This window comes from Ambystoma mexicanum, chromosome 2q, assembly GCF_040938575.1.
Source record: "Ambystoma mexicanum isolate Mex_15411 chromosome 2q, UKY_AmexF1_1, whole genome shotgun sequence".
Taxonomy (NCBI): Eukaryota; Metazoa; Chordata; class Amphibia; order Caudata; family Ambystomatidae; genus Ambystoma; species Ambystoma mexicanum.
Window position 1 is genome coordinate 755,827,766 of NC_090924.1, and position 17,652 is coordinate 755,845,417.

General features: G+C 44.1%; 1 protein-coding gene across 3 annotated transcripts in view; it reads left to right on the forward strand.

Moving 5' to 3' along the window:
- The window catches only part of DYNC2I1 (dynein 2 intermediate chain 1), a 2,286,904-nt gene that overhangs the window by 431,612 nt on the left and 1,837,640 nt on the right, over positions 1-17,652 (forward strand). For all 3 annotated transcript variants that reach the window (XM_069647988.1, XM_069647989.1, XM_069647990.1), the window contains exon 7: positions 4,910-4,967. In XM_069647988.1, coding sequence (XP_069504089.1) covers positions 4,910-4,967 — 58 coding nt within the window. The remainder of the gene's footprint in view (positions 1-4,909; positions 4,968-17,652) is intronic.

The window sequence follows — 17,652 nt, forward strand, 5'->3', positions numbered from 1 at the left end:
TCTAGAGATCTGTAACTTCTTCTGTCTGAAAAATTGATTTCCACACAGGGTTGTCCAACTCAGGCCTCAAGGACAGGGATCCTGACGGGTTTTCAGGATATCGCTCATTAATATTCATGCAGAAGATTTGCATACATTTAGAATCATTGTATGCAAATTTATCTCATGAATATGAATGAGGGGTATCCTGAAAGCCCTACATGGACACAGCCCTAGAGGCCTGGAGTTGGACAACTGTGCACCAAAGGAATTACTTAAGGTTTGGGCCTTTCAGATGGAGATAATCACCTTTGCCGTTACTTCCATGCACTGATATTCCTCTCCCTAAATATCTCTACCACTCTTATTCTACGCTCCTTTCTCCTACACCGCCCACTTTCTCCCCTCTCTCTACATCACGCTCTCTCCACTGTCCCTCGGGTGGTCCTCTTTCTTTTTACTCTGTCCTTACTACTTCCTTCAACACTTTGATCTTACTTCCACTACTCATCTCTCTTTGCTTTTCTACCCCTCTCTGCCCAACTACTACTCTCCCCTTTCTGTACCACTACTACTCTCCCCACCACTAATACTCTTCCCTCTCCACACTACTAATACAATCCCCTCACCACACTACTACTATTTCGCCCACCCCTTCTCTTACATTTGCTCTCCTTCCACTTCCCACCTCACCTTCTATTTACTCCCTGATTTCTCCCACAACCCCACTCGCGCACACATTCACTTCCCGTACCCCTTCCTCTCACTAGCCAATAACTCACCTTGCACACTACCTGTATAAACCACCTCCAAGTTCCTCTGCACTGTTCTTCCTCTGCCTGGTCTTTTGGTCATCACTAGAAACAGTTTGCCAGACACCAATCCTTCCTGGACCCAGTGTTTTTATCTTATGTATGCCGCCGGAGCTGCGTTCTTACGTAGCACATAGGAAGGACGCAGTGGACATCTTGGAAGGGGCCACCTTATCAACACAAAGGGGACATCTTAGAATTGGCTGATATTCCTTTGCTAAGCTGCACCCAGTCTAAGGACTCAAAGGATTACTGGGCACAGAATCTTGTACAACCAGCCCCGTTCACATAATGAGGGTAATGTAGACAGCCTGCCCTTGAGTTCTCACTTCGACAATGAGTCATGGATGCGAGGTAGCAACGTGGCCATCACGGCTAACAACGCCTCCCAGGAGGGAGGGGCACGTGAGACAAGGTACGTGGCAATATCCTGACAGGAACCAGGCGAGAAATGAAATAGTACACCGGTGGCGGTGAGACCACAACAAATCCATGGCGGGCAGACAGGCTGTTTACCTATGCCGAACCCACCTAGCACAGGAGTCTGAGGCACCCTGCGACCCGCAGTCATACGCGGTCGCCACGAGAAAGCAGATCAAGTGCGAGATACCAACAAATAGGAGAAGCACAAGAGACACGAAAGCATCCCCCTCCAAACTCGGAGGTAACCTTTAAGAAAGGGGATAGTGGTAGGCCGCTGGGGCATCATTATCAAACAAGAGAAACTTGCCCCCATTAAATTGACGAAGTACCAAAATCAGAGCCATTAAAGTGGAACTCTATTAACATAGTTAGGAGGATAAAAACTAAGGCCCAAAGAGAATTTTTTGAGGAGTGGGCATGAAGAGAAACATGTCCCTGTGAAATATGAGCTATTACAGATAGAAACCTGAAAATGTAAAGGGGACAGAGTGGTCCCAAGAGTTACGAATGAGCCCAAGAAAGCAAGTGTGCAGCATGGGATACAACCCCAGGAAAGCGGCTGGGGAAGTAAAGACATTAAGCAGGCGTCTAGAATCACTAGAGCTAAAACAACAATTACACCTGAATCAAAGAATAACAGGGAATGGTACCAAGTCTTGTGGAATACTTACCCAGAGAAGGGGGGCCATGCTTAAGGACATTGTAAAGGAACTACAAGATCTGGTCAAAAAGGTGAAAGAGACTATTTGAATATATCTCCAAGAAGAGAACTATCGAATGAATAGACACATTGACATACCAGAATACTAGAACAGGGGATGGAATCTCCCAATTTTAACAAAGTTAGTTAACCTAGTGGTAGGGTCAGGTAGGAGGAGTTTTTGTATGGCTGACACTTTTCAGTTTGGACTTCCTGGCGACTGACGATCACCTTTTAGTTATTTATATATGCAGGTAAACTCCTCTAGCAATGGGCAAAGTTAGGCATTGTTATTATTCGTTGAATAAACCAACTTCACAATGTCCGCCTTCTTCTTTCAACCTACCCCAGGACCTTCCCAGCTCCTTTGGATGACTGTAGTTGTTTTCCTTGATGGTCTGGGATGGTGGGGGGGATTGTCAAAGGACCCTGAGTTGATTCTCACAACATACCCCATAGACTTTGTCCTTTTCCAGGTGACACTGGAACTGAAGTTGGAGGTAGGTCAATACTTCTCGTTGCTGGATGTGGATGAGCACACATGGTAAATTCAAAACCAGGAAGTTCAATTCGTTCTTTGTGTTTCTTAGACTTAAATACTAATGACCAACCTCCTCCTGGATAGCATGACGGGTAGATGAGCCTTCACCATCCCACAGCAGCAGGATGGCATCTCTACTTTTAGCCCTTTTCTTACCAGTACCATCTCAAATGCTGAAATCTCGAACGTCTTAATATCTGCAAATGTGCTACCCGAGTATTCCTGAGTGAGGGCAGATGTACGGCAGTAGCCTATGTAATGAACCGCAACTGTGGCACTTCACTCAGCTTGTAGATGCTGTTGGACCATGGGGCCATGTCTATTCAGAATTAGAAGTCCAGTCCACCCACTTACTAATGAAGGATCAAGGCCTGGAAGCAGGATGTAGTATAGGGTTAATTAACTGCCCTTTGCAACATGGTGGGAGAGTATGGGTCCTGCATTCAAGAAATGGGTTTTAGCCTGATGGGGTCGACCTTCCAATCAAGGTCTTCTTAATTCCACTTCTGACCACCATATGTCACACAGAAGACTTTGATTGATATTAGGCCAGAACAGAGAATTGTGTTTACCAAGGCTTTTCTTACTAAATGCACACAGGATTGGCCAAAATAAATTAATTGTTTCTGAATTAAACTAAACGTTGTCAGGGTGTGTCTTCCTTTCTGGGAGTGGATGGGATGGATAGTGTCTCTTGTGAAAAGTTACCACACATGATCTGCCCGTGCTCTGTATGTCCAGGGGCTGGATGTCCCTTGCGAAAAGATACACAATACTTGTTAGCTCTCACAGTGCCAGGTTTTACAAAGGGTTTTCACACCTTTTCCTCATGGTTCTTGGGGTCTCTTCTCTTCAGTTCTCAGTCTTGAGTTTAAGGTTTCCCACACACTGTTTCCCACAGTTCTCAGCGTATTTTCTCCTTGATTCCTATTGCCACACAACGGCTCATCCCATAAATTAATGCTTGCACTCGTACAGGATAGAAACAAACGAGGTCCAAATTCGGAAATAATGAATGCTTCAAAGCCTCTTGGTGATGTTGGGACGGGGGAAAAATAGAGACCCTCTGAGAAGCTATGGCCTACAACATTACCACTTTCAGGTTTATCTAGCAATCTCGTCTGACTGCTCCATTGTTCCCCACAGATAGGTCTGCACTCATGAAATACCCAAAATAAATTAATACAATCAGTCGAAGGAGAAATGGGAGTGGTGAATAAATGAGCAAAATGGCAAGGAAGACTGGTCAGCAATCCGAATACTGTTTTACTTAAATAGTCATTGTGGTATAAATCAAATGGAAATCTGTCAAGTGTACTGTGAACACTTCTAAGGCATGCAGTCATAAGGGGGCTCCCAATGGCAGAAGCAGACAAAGATGAGTGAGAAAATCGTATAGCCTGGAAACCAAAATAAAAGATCTGTAAAAATCATAGTTAAAGAGGCAGACTTATGCGTTTTTCAAAAAATAAAAAATAAAATACAATCCCCCTACCGGCGTTCCATGTGACCTTTCTTTAATATCTTTGTCCCAACAGTCCATTATCATTTGTGGCATTCTGTTTTAGATTGCCCCATTTAAGGTCCATCTAGAGTGGCCCTTTCTTCTGGGCTGTACCATGACTTTCTGCCAATGAGCCACCTACCTTGTTTAACTTGAGTGTATGAGGGGCAGAGGCAAGGGTGGGTGTAGTGGCTGGGCATATGGTGGACATTTCCCAACCTTTCAAATATGGATGGCTGCTGATTGATGCAGTTGTCATCCGGGAGCATTCTCGTCCAGTTCCCAGGTAAAGAATAGATCTACAGAATGGCTATGGGGATTGATCTGTGCCCTCTTTGAAGGTATGTTTCTCCTCCATAAGTAAAATAAAAGGTAGGCCCCAATGAGGTTGAGTGATTGAAAGAGATAAAAAAAAACACCAATGAACCTGCCACCTTGCATCCCTCTTCGGAGGTCTTCAGAATATTTGCCAAAGAAAAATAGGAGTACACAGACTATAGACCTTATGTTCATGGTACAAATACAAATCAGGTTAGCTACTGTGTTACAATTTCATGAAGCAAAGAGAGATCATATGCAACGTGCAATCCTGAAGTGGGAGAGATCATGGTAAAATAACAGTAAATGATGCCTTCCATAATATTCTTGTATTTTCTGCAGTCCCAGTGTGTTGTACACATGTTTCATGACTATGAAATTAAAAATGTATTAAAAACAATGCCATATGCGTGTTGACAGTTAATCGATTACTTCAAGAAACTTTGCATATATATATATATATATATATATATATATACACACACACACATACACAATCACAAGAGACACTGGAGTGACAAGTGGCTGATATATATATATATTTCTTTTGAGTATAAACCATATGTTTCTTTTGATCCAAAATTATACTATATCTATATGTATATGAGGCTTAATAGTGTGGTTTATTTTAGGCTTGAAGAAGGCGACCAAAAGAACCATATGATGGAAAGAGAGGGCAAACAAATAGAGGTAAGGAGGTTTGCTCACATTTTAAAGAGTTTATTTGAAATGAAAATGCATGGAACTTTGTTTAGTATTCTGTAGGAAATAGGCTTACATATATTTATAATATGTATACTTTCTTTTATATGGTGGCAAGCATATCAACTGAAAGACACTCTGCATCACTATCTTAGTCATTACGGTGTACCCATCATTGTCGTTAGTCAGAGCCCATGTGATGATATCTTGTGCAGCACCGACTCATCCGTAATGGGTGATGGGATGTCTTGCCATGCATTATGGAGGAACCCTAATGAAGCAGTTAGCAGCAGGGAGTAGCTGGTCTAAGTGTTCACAGTGCCATCACATTCCTAATGGTCCATGAGAGGCTGGAGGCTTTCTTCTAATCCAGCCTTGCATTACCCATTGGGAATGTAGGCAGGGGTACTGTAGGCACTGCCCAGATGAGAGAATGCTCTGTATAATCTCTGGCGTCAAAGACCTTGCGGGACATCGGCTTCGAGGGACTCCAGCTTCACCCCCCAGAACATGCACAGGAGTCACGACTCGGGGAGTAGTACAGATTTACACCTCTCCCTGCTTCTAGCCTGAAGAGGTCGGCAGGTGGCAGTGAGGAACAAACATGGACTCTAGGGCAAGGTGGTGGCAAGTATAAAAAAAATATCTGTGCATGCAAGTGGTTGTCTGTGTACATGCACATTCTTTGACGAAGTCAGAGTCCTGATCCTCGGTCCCAATATGTGGTCCAGGCTGCCAGGCTTGCTGGGCTAGAGCTGTGAGCTATTTACAGGTGGAAAATAGTGAGATCTGCTAATCTCCCTTCTAAATCCCTAAATCCTAAGTAAGGGTACTTTGGCCCTAAATATGCAGGCCTTCAGTGATGGTATCTACCCTCTCCCAGAGTCCTCTTCTGTTGTCTTCTGTTGTCTTATTTGAGACCACTTAGAGCTTTACTTTATACTTCCTGAAGTTTCTAGTGTGTGTAGGTTTGAGGTACAGCAAAGAGAATACCACATATCCCTGAATCCCAGTCCTTGTTCATATATGAAACTAATAACTGACAAATAGCACACCAAAGTCTATGCCCATATTACTGCTACAGAGCCCAAGCTCAATGTGTATGTTCCAAAGCACCATGAACACTGCTAGGAAAAAACCCCAATGTGATTGAAAAAGGTCCCACTTAACCATGAGAGCAAGTCCTGGCTGGCGAGGGAGACCCTAGACATGAGAGCCGGTAGGGCCATCAATGCTGCTGGTGATGACAGGAACTCATGAAGAACCAGCACAGAGCCACAGTGAAGAGGTTGGACTTTGCCTGTTCAAAGATGGCCATCAGTCTTCTTAAAGCCTCTGTGAAGCATAACACAGCAAAGGTAAAACTGGTTATGTGAGGGAACAAATAGACCAATCAGAAAGGCTGACTGAAACGGGGTGAAGATTCGGATACACCCAAAACCCAATAGAAAACTCCAACCTTGGGAAACAATAAATAAAACCTCCTATGAACATAATGAAGTGGCCATTTACGTACAGCTGGAGATCGAGAGATCAAACCATTGAAAACTGGTGAGGACAAGAAGCTAACTTTGGCAGGAGGCACTGGCTGACATGCCCAAAGGAGATGAGATACTAGAAGGAATATCGGATCTGAGGAGGCAGAGTGCCCTGAGAAAGCTACAAATAACTTGGAAAGCAGAGAGGACTGACGGCACCACCACCTGTGCTTGTGACTACAGCCCAAGTGGGAAACCAAGCATGAGCGTAGGAATACTTGGGCTAGGCGGCAGAGCATGAGCGTGCTGGGCACTGCGTCCCTGGGCGTGAGCTGGGTGCTGCGTCCCTGGACGTGAGCTGGGCATCATAGGCCTTGAATTGAGAATTGCAAATAGTGAGGTGGGTGCTATATCCATAAGACTGTTTTGAGACAAGAAACAAACTTCACACTATGTCCCTTAGACTGTGTTTTTAGCCATGAAGCAAGCTGGGTGCTGCATCCATGAGACTGTGTTTTGGGCATAGAAGTGATTTGGGCTCCGACTGTGTACAGAGTAGAGAATCCAGATCGGGAAATCAAACTTTAATAGACCAGAGACCATCATTTCACGTGTTCTGTTGTATCGACTAAATAGCCTGTGTGTGTTTGTGTGTGCACGTCTGTGCGTGTATACTTGTCTGTGTAAGGAGCACGAACCATGATCAAATTGTTTTTCTGTGGCAATGTCGGCATATACTGTTCGGCAAGGAAGACACTACTACAATCCGTTTTACATAGCAATGATGGCATAGATTGTGTACAGCTTCCACGGACATGTATTTTACATGGCACTTGTGGCATATGTTGTTGGGTGCTCGAAGCATGAATATATCTTTTACAGGGCATTGCTGTTAAGACAGGCTTCATTTTTTTTTTCTAGACCCAGCAAGCACGAAAATGTGTAGCAAAAGGTGTCATGCACAATTGTGACCTGGCATTTTATTTAGATTTGTTCCCCTTCAGAAACAATTGTAAATTGTATGTCTTTCTTTTTTAACATGGTTTTTCGGGAAAGTGCAATGTAATGGGCACCACTACAACACATTTATAAAACAATGTTCTATGGGGTGGGGGGGTAACCTTGAACACCTGGAAAGCGTTTGGGCTGCTTTACTGCACTTTTTCCCCTCATACGAATTTGGGGAAAATACTTATGCCCCTCCACAACAAAAATTAATCTGCATCCGCTTAACTTAAGTATCTTTTCTCTGGTAACAACAGTAAAATAGCATTGCACGTTTTGACAATGTAGTACAGTGCTGGGTGTGTGGTCCTCATGTTGGTGGGGTAGATGTGAAAGGTCAATAGGACAGCCCTTAAACCATTCTTTAGGCATACACAGGTATGCAAGGGTCAAACTTTAAGATTTAGCAAGTGGTAGAGGTGGGTTCTTTATCCCTTGGCCGATTTTCTGCTATGTTGTTCGATTTGAAATTTGCCAGCGCTCAGCTTGCATGGAGGGAGAAGCATTAGGAGCGAGTTCCCTCAGGAATTCGGATTCTGTTTTTCAGTTTTCCTTGTACATAATAAATTACACTTAATAGTTTTAACTTTCTACTCTACAGTGACCCTGTGCAGGACATTTTAATGTAGACTATTAGATGAAGTCAGAGATCTGAACCTGTCCCAGGACTAGGAGTCGACTCTACAGACTAGGAAAATTGGCCTAAGGAGCCACCTGTAGCATACTGTGATGGGCTCTGCAAAGCCCACCCTCGCCCCCAAAATCCCTAGAGCATGCATACTGAGCTTTGCGATACTCAAGCCCTAAGGGAGGTTGTCGCCCCTTTCTTCTATGTTGTGTTCCCTCATTATGTCCAAATCAAAGGTTGGCTGTCCCTTTTACTATCTGAGATTAGCTTATGGAAGACCAGCATCAAACAAAGAGCAATGCTGTTTGTCACTGCTGAGAACCCTGAACGTGGAAGGAACATTCAGCCACAGGTGAGCTCAGTCACTCCCAGAAATACAAAAATCTACCAGAAATGTTGACGGAGAGCAGGAAATGTGTCAGCCAATCACAAAGCTACTCAAAGCTCCAAACACGGGAAACCATATACAAAGGTTTCCCCAGAAAGAGGGTGGAGGCCAGTCAGACCCAGAGTTAGAAAGTGAGGCCACAATGCAAAGCAGAAAGCTGATCTTGGCAGATTGTACTGCCTTACTAGCCGTGAAACTGAAACACCTCAACTAGCCCAGACCTGAAGATGCTAAACCACTTGAACAGGCTGAAGGTTCTAGGATTTCTAAGAGCTCTCAATGAGTATTATCAGCACCACAACAAGTGAGCTTGAATCCCACCCAGGGTGGTGAGCCATCCCATAAGGTGACAATATCTGGGACTGACTGCAGAGCCTGAGAAGGTGCAATATCTACCTCCCTGATAGTGTGCTGGGCTCCATATATCTGGAAGCGATTTGAACGCTATATGCCTGGAAGTATTAACAAAAATATGCAAAAGCATCCAAAAAGATCCAGAACATTGCACTTTTTAGAGTTTGAAAAAGATAAATTTTATTATCCTCTGTAGTCATAAATTTGCCCTTGTAATCTGTAGTCATAAATGTGCCCTTGTAATAACACGTGTTTCGGCCTCTGCTGGTATAATTAATCACGGATTGAATGAGGAGCTATTGACCCCCGGTGTGGTTTGATTATACCGGCCCTGATTTGAAAAAGGCCGGCAGAGGCCGAAACACGTGTTATTATAAGGGCAAATTTATGACTACAGATTACAAGGGCACATTTATGACTACAGAGGATAATAAAATTTATCTTTTTCAAACTCTAAAAGGTGCAATGTTCTGGATCTTTTTGGATGCTTTTGCATATTTTTGTTACTATTTATGACGGGCTCCCTCTGGCTTACCGTCGATCCAGTGACCTGCGATGATACAAGATAAATTTGTGGATATAAGGGGGTTTTCCGGTCCCCATTTTTTGGATTTGGCTTAAGTTATTATTTTTTGTCTATAACTAATGCTGAATGAGTCGCCCAATAGACCAGCTGTACCACTAAGCCTTACATTTCTTTTCTATGCCTGGAAGTATGCTACGCACCATATCCCTGTAAGAACTATAAATAGTGAGCTTGGAAGTATTTTCCAGAGACTCCAATTTTTTTCATCAAAGAAACAAGCTGTGCGATGTGTCGCTAAAACTGCGGCACAAACAAAAGATCCAATGTGAGATCTGCATCCCTGTTAAATAGGAGAGTTCTAGTACTCTTTCAGATAGTTCTATCCTGACTCCTCTCCCTTAAAGTTCTGAGAGAGGAACGTCCACTCGTGAATAGTAGGGGGCACCCCTTTAAACCTATATGCATTTACGATACCTGTTCTGCCCAGTAATAAAGCCTTTGCAACATATTTTGGTTTCAGGTATTCTGTTGATTCACTACAGTGTTTGTTTTCCATTGATGTAAAATGGCACAGTACGTTCTGTTTAACCTCTACATTCCACTTACCATTCTATTCAGCATTCAGATCGTCTATTTATTCCATAAACCTCTTTCATCCCCTAAATTTCCACCTTGGATGTTAGTCATTTTGGGGTTGAGTAAAATAAGTTGACACAAATGTACACAGAACTTGGATAGGGACTGAATGGCCAGTTCACTACCGGCCATGTCACCTTAAGATAAATTCCAGGATGCAAACACTTAGGCAATCCTGCACCCCAGTCAAATGATAACCTAGCTGGGGAACAGTTTTGGTAATCGCATGTACCAGTACTCGTAATGTTTGTTCAATGCCTTTTGAGCGTTCCCAGTGAAAAAATCTTTTTCCAAAAGATCTTTTCACTAAAAGGTTGCTTTAGAAAGACCGCTCCATGACTGCACAAGAGGGTGGGGGAGGTGGCTGGGGCTGAAATCCCACGGGAGAGGGTGGGGGTGGGGACCCCTAATATTTTTTTTAAAAAAAAGGGAAAACTGCATTTTAAAGGTCTCAAGAGAAAAAGACTTTTACAGTGGCGATTTTCCGATCAAAATAAAATTGGTCAAAGTAAATCTGTCTTTTTCTCTTGAGACCTTTAAAAACAGGTAATTTCACATTGAACCCTTCTGAGTTACCATGGAAGGCAGATTGCAGAAAACCTAGTCTTACCATTGTTAACAATGAGGATGTCTGTGTCTCAGGCCTCAGTCATCCATGGCATTGAGGGATAGATAGATAGATAGATAGATAGATAGATAGATAGATAGATAGATAGATAGATAGATAGATAGACAGACTGTGGCAAGTATGTCAGTAATTATAGTAATTGTTGAGGTCTCAAGGCTGAGGATTCCGGTGTGTCATCGTGAAAACAATTGCTTTTGAGTGCACCATATGGTATGTCAACTCTTTGCTGCACCAAGTCATACTTGGAGTGCCTGCTTGTTTATTACCTGTGATTGTGGGTCCCAGAGCTAGAAGACATGTTTTTCTACACATACAAACGTAACTAAAGATGTAGTGTTAATTGCGCCTTTGGCTGGCACTCTTGACTGCTCGCTAGCCCAAACCCTTCGCTCCAGCCTGGCTCAGGGCTGATAGCTACAAGGCCGCCATCAAAAGCTGCAATTAATGCTATTCGCACCCGTGCACTTTTGTCTCCTTTGCTCAGAATGTTGTTTCTTTAGAGCAAATCCTTTTTATGTAAACCTGTTTCATTTAAAAAAAAAAAAAAAGAAATATATTCTTCACAACCAAAATGCAGACATGAGAAATTGTAACAGGTCGGTAGTCCTTTCAATACTTCTACTGCCCCGAAGCGCCACCTTGGCGTGACTGTAGAGGACAAGGGGCAGGTGACTAAGGGTCTGTGGAGGGAATGTGAGCAGATGTGGTGATGGGAACCAATGATAGTGGGAGCGGATGAAGGAAAGTGCTGAGACTGGGAAAATCTGGGTAGTGGGGGTTACAAAATGGCGGCTTGGGAGATTGGCACCGAAGGCGGAATGGAGCAGGGGCTTGTACCATCTAATATTAGCCTGTGTTCTGAGCCTCTGCATTGAATGGTTCTACTCCTCCGTGTGCTAATAGTACAGATGATGCAGTCCGCACTCCTTTTTCTGAAGTGAAGCACATCAGGTAAAATAGAAATGTCTCCTTGCACTACCTTCTTTTGAAGGTTGCCTTCTCCCTTGATTCATTCTTCCTGTCAAACATGTTGATTCAGTGGATCGACAGATACACCAAGAACCACGGTTGCAAAATAGAGAAGACACTGGGAAATGGGATAAACCTTGGTGTGTCTCCCATTAAAGTCAATATAAAACCGGCAGCTTCTGTGCACCAGTGTGACAAATCTGATAGTGTACCCAAGGCAAATTCTTGAAAATGTCTGCTAATAGCTATGGTGACAACTCAGATAGGTTATATTAATCAAAGAAGTGGTAGTTGATCTAGGAATTCTTTGGGTTAGGTTTCAAAGGGTTTTCTTTAGGAACTACAACACATTACTGGATCTAAAAGCAAAAATGGAAGAAAGAGGCACCCTTTTTGTATTGACCAACTCGTACTGACAGAGCGATTAGTATCTGGGTTCATATGAGATGAGGCCTGGTCTTGTTCTAGAGCAATGCAAGTTTGGGCAGCAGCTTAGGGCTGAAGGAGCAGGACACAATAGTTCACCTAAAAGTAAAAAGAATGTACACATGTGCCAGGTATTGGGGAGTGGTTCATAATAACTCAAAATAAACCAAACTATTAGAATTATTTCACCTTCCATTTTTGAATTAACACAAGTAGCAGTTTTCATTTTTGAGTCTGACTTCGTTCATTTTAATGTTTAACATCTTAACAGCTTCTGCAGGCTAATTTCAGCCTCTCAATTCCTCCACCTCGCTATAGTTCCAGTATTGCTTCCTCCTAGCTCTGTTTGTTTTTCAGGGATACTTCCCTGGCTTCACATTTGCTGTTCATTTGATCCATTTAATCTTTCGTACAGGTTTGTTTTAAAAGTGGTAATCAAAGAGTGAGGACTTCGTTCTTTGGGCGAATTCCAACTCAGTTTATCCCAAGTAATGTAATTAAGGTTTGTTTGTCAGCTACTGGATATGTAATGTTATCCTGATTACCAGGGATAAGAAATTGAAAGTTGATTATAGTGTACAATCCCAATAGCGCCAATCCAGTTATAAATCGTGAAAACTTGAAAAGGTGAGATCCAAGAGAAAATTCTCACACTATTGGTTGTCAAAGTTTAAATGGTGTTTATTTGCAGATGATTGCTTAGTGCTCAAATTATCATGCTGTAAGTACTTGAATGTCTTTACTCTCAATTTCTTTACTCTCTACACGTGTTTCACCTTTTTTTTATAAAGTCAAAAGGGATCTTCAGTAGAGTTTCTGAAAAAAAGGGGGGCAAATTAACCAGCATTTCACATACATTTTCAAAATAAAATCAATTTGCAGGCACAACAGATAGTGAGTGTAAAGCAGTTAGTGCCACAAAAACAAAAGAGAGATGATAAAGGAAAAAAAGGTTTTTCAAATCACGGTAACAATTGCAGTTGCATTTGAATTTTTAACTTTTATTTGTGAGAGATTCTAAATAATTTAAATTTTGATTAGGCTACTCACCATGTCCTTATGCTGTGAGTCAAAATTAATATTATTTTTTGCTTTGAAGATGATTGTCTTTTTCTTGATTTTAACAGGAAAAGGGGGGATAAAGATCTGTCGGGTCCAGTTCAAAGTATACACTGGCCTGAATGGGAAAAATGAGAGAAATTCAGTCACTTTGTTTATCATATAACAGAACAAGAGGAGGGAAGCTCCTCTTTTAAGTTTTAACCAGGAGTAAATTCAACAGGTTATATTTTAACCTCAAAAAGGGAGAGTGAGGGACGCTTACCTCAAAATGGTAGAAAAAAGTTGAAAAATCCAGAGGATGGAGAGGGATCAGATTGTCCTACTCCTGGGGCAACAGGATTGTTGCTCAGCGTTAAGTCAATGTTGCAGGCTTAAATACTGCTCGCGGCCGTTGTGGTGAACTCATCGCGCCCGCGTAAAGCGTGCGCGACGACATCATCACGTACATGGTCAATTCGGCCATTTTGGATGGCGATTTTATAGGCTTTATGAATTCATGCAGGCATTGTGTTCAGCATCAAAAACTGCCAGTTAGAGTGCTGATTTTTTTTTTTAAACTACACGGATTAATAAAGTCATTATGTCTAGAGTGGAATACTTATTAGAGAGTTTTTTCAAAGGCAAGCAGTTTATATTCATAGCATATTGCGTGTAACAAAGTTTAGTCCCTGATACTTAAGTTCTTAAGTCAGGGGAGCATTTTTTACAGACAATGCAATGGTTACAATTAGTCAAAAGTATGTGTCTATAATAGTTCCAATTACTAGAATGAACAAATATATATACAAACCAGCAAATCTAAGATAAAACAAAAAATTAAGCTGGATTACTTGTCATGAATTTGGCAGTTGACTAATCTGGGTTGTAAGGGAAGACCCACATTGTTAGATATTTTATCTAATATGTATAATTTGTATTATAGCCCATTAAAGAACTCATTATCACAATTGAGACGTGTGTGACAGGTGTCCATGAGACAAATCCACTTTGATTCTCGTTGTCTTAGTAATAGTTCCTTGTTACCACCTCTGGGTGGATCATTTATTTGTTCAAGTCCATACATTTTCAATTGGTCAGCCTTAAATTGTGGGTGTTCCATGATGCAACGCATTGCCAGCGGATATTTAAGATCTTTATTCTTGATCGCCCGTGTATGTTAAAAGATTCTTGTTTTCAGGCATCAAATGGTGCTACTTATGTATGTTTTTGTACAAATGCATTGGATTGCATAAATGACAAATGTACTGCTGCAGTTGATTAGTTGTTTAATGGGTTTTTCTTTTCCGTTTGGCAAAATGATGCTCTTCATTCCATTTACCACTAGTGGGCAGTTTACATTTTCCACATTTGTAGGTACCATGAATGGGTTTGTAGTTGAGTAAGCTCTTAAGTTCTTTTTGTGGAATAGGTTTCAAATGACTCTGTCTGACCATATTTTTTCAAGTTGGTGCTCTTCTGTAACAAATCCGTAGTGCTTCATCAATATGTTTGGATATTCTGTCAGGATTTTGCAGTGTTTATTTAGGATCTTCCTTAGGGTTTTGGTATCTGAGCTGAAGGTTGTGATGAATTTCGTGTTAGCAGAGTATTTGTGTTCTTTGGTTTGTCTTTTAAAAGAAAGTCTCGCATGATTTCTTTTGCTTTAATGATCGATTCTTTCACTTTTCGAGTTTTGTTTCCTCTTTGTTTGAACTTGCTGATTGTTTGGTCAATGTTGGATTCATATGATGTTTGAGTGCTGCAATTCCTTTTCAACCTGAAGATTTCTCTGTATGGTATATGGGCAATGTTATGTTTTGGATGGTTGCTAGTCGCCTGCAAAATGCTGTTGCCTGCTGTGGGTTTGGTGTAGAGGTTGGTCAGAATTTTATTGCTGTCTGTGTATAATTCCAGATCCAGAAATTGAATTTTTTCTTTGCTTTTATTTACACTGAAATGTAGGTTATATTTGTTGTCATTAAAGTATTTCACATATGAGTTGAGTTCCATTGTTTCTCCTTCCCATATCATGATAATATTGTCGATATAACGACCCCAGAAAACAATGTTTCGAGGGGATTGGGTCCTCCGACGTATTACATATCTATGACATGTAATCACCACAGCTGTGCTGCTTTGGAAAATCTTCAGCGTCTGTGTCCTGCGTCGATGACGTCGATACCCTGCCCTCGAGGACCTCCGACGGCCGACGTCACTGGAGGTTATAAGTAGGACGCATGACGCCCGTAGCCTCAGTTCCGTTTTTTCCGCAAACGTGTTCGCTTTGGGAATCTCAGCGCCTCGACTCTTTGGAGTTTCTGTTCTTTCTCGGTTCTTCGAACCTGTTCGTATTGTGAAGTATATTCTTCGTGGAGATGTCTACTTCGTCTTCTACCCCGCGTCCGGGCTTTAAGAAGTGCGGGGACTGTGGGTCCAAGATTTCGGTGACGGACTCGCACGACGCCTGCCTCTGGTGCCTCGGTGAGGCCCATGACACAGATGACTGTCGACTGCCAGTCGCTCACGTCCAAAGCGTTGCGGGAGCGCAAGAAGAAGTCTTCGGTAGGTAAGGTGTCCAAGCCACGGAAGTCGAGGTCTGCGGGGCTTTCGACGGATGATTCGAGGGGCGACTCTCTGCGTCGTCTTCGGAAGTCCAGTGGGTCACGTTCCCGGAGTCGGTCCCGCCACTCCTCTGCCTCTTCGAGGCACTCCCAGAAGCACTGTCATCGGTCGCCTTCCCCGTCCTCATCCGAGGACTCCGCCTGTCGGAGGGTCGCTTACCCCACCAAGCATGCGACGCCGGAGGAATGGGCTTCCTTCCGGAAAAAAAGTTGGCGATTATCGAATCGCAGGGCACTGGTCCTTCCGTGCCTCCGAGTGGGGTCGGTCGTGATCGGTCGAGAGACACCGCTCGCACGCCTTCGGGCTCGGGTGGTCGGCACAATTCGTGGGAGAGGTCCCGCTCGGACAAGGGGAATCATTCTCATCATGCCCGTTACAGGTCCCGGTCCTCGACGCGCTCGAGACTGTGTGCACCTGTGGTGTCTTCGAGGAAGATGTCGACGCTGGTGGCGCCGAGGTCATCGACGGACTCTTTCGAGCCCCTGCCTCCGAAGAAGTCGTCGACGCCGTCGGCGCCCAGTCTGTCGAGGGACATGCTTGGGGCTCCGCCTCGAGGACTGTGTCGACACCATCGATGCTGTCGGCGCTGCGTTCGGCGTCAGCGCCGATTCACTTGACACCTTTCGAGGCTGTTTCGACAGGGGTTCCCCGGGGCTCGGTGGAACCACCTAGAAAGGCTCTGGCAAAGGTCAAGCATGGCTTTGTTCCACATTCTGTGCCTTCTTACCGCCAGCTTGAGTTTATTTCAGAGGTGGATGAGGGCTCCGATGATGGCATGTTTCCGGATACGGTGCCAGACGAGATTCTCTTGGGCCATAGCCCAATTGAGGACCTGCGGCAGTCCCTGCACGATGCCAGTGGGCTGGACACCTCTCCGGAGGTGGAGTTTTGTAGGCCTGACCTGGCACTCGTGCCGACTCCTCGTACCGGCGCCTAATGTCCAGGGTCACCGAGTACTTGGGATGGTCTGCTCCCCCAGGGGATTTTCTTCAGGATGACCTTACGGATATCCTCGACCAAGGTCCGTTCCATATGGCTCTACAGAGGAGGGTGGCAGCGGCTTGGACTGCTCCGGAGAGTCTCCCGGCAGTGGGCAAGTCTTTGCCACGAAAATACCGCCCAGCCAGTACCGACCCCTGCTACTTGACCAAGCACCCCACTCCGGAGAGTTTGGTGGTACAGGCGGCTACGGCCCCGGCAAAGCAGGCGTCGTATCCTACCATCCCTCCTGATAGGGACGACAAGCGTTTTGACGGCTGGGCGAAGAAAGTGTTTTCTTCAGGGGGTATGGCGCTTCAGGCAGCCAACTCCGTTTGTGCCTTGTCACGTTTCACGCACACTCTGTGGAACTGTTTCCTTAGCTGCTGAACATATTCCCTAAGGGGACGAACGGGATGGTTTCCTTGCCATGGTTCAGAATGGCAAGGATGCCATGTGTGAGGCCGTTCAGTCGGGTTTGGACATGGCAAATTGCGTCAGCCGGTCCATGGCGGCGAGCACCGTGATACGCAGGTTTGTGTGGTTGCGGATGTCGGGGTTTGCTCCTGATGTGCAGGCCTAGCTCCTCAACATGCCCTTTGACGGGGAACATCTTTTTGGCAGCAAGACTGACGAGAGCCTTGAGATGTTGCAGACCTCCAAAGCTGCAGTAAAGTCGTTGGGCGCTGCAGTTCGCCAACCTCTGCCCTTTCGTCCTAGGGGACAGCAATGGAGGGGAGGTTCCTTTCGTTATTACTCCTTTGGTAAAGCGAGAGGAGCTGCCAGTCAAAGGGGCCACCGTAGGAGTGCCAGAGGCGGAAAACAAGGTACTCGAGGTGCCAAGGCCGTTCAGGCTGTTGCCTCTTTGCCCTCAGGCAACGCCGCTTCAGCTCAGTCATGAGGCCATGTCCCATGGTTCGCCGGTTGGGGGAAGGCTGGCGCAGCATCTTGCAGAGTGGCTCGCCATTACTTCAGATATGTGGGTTCTGGAGAT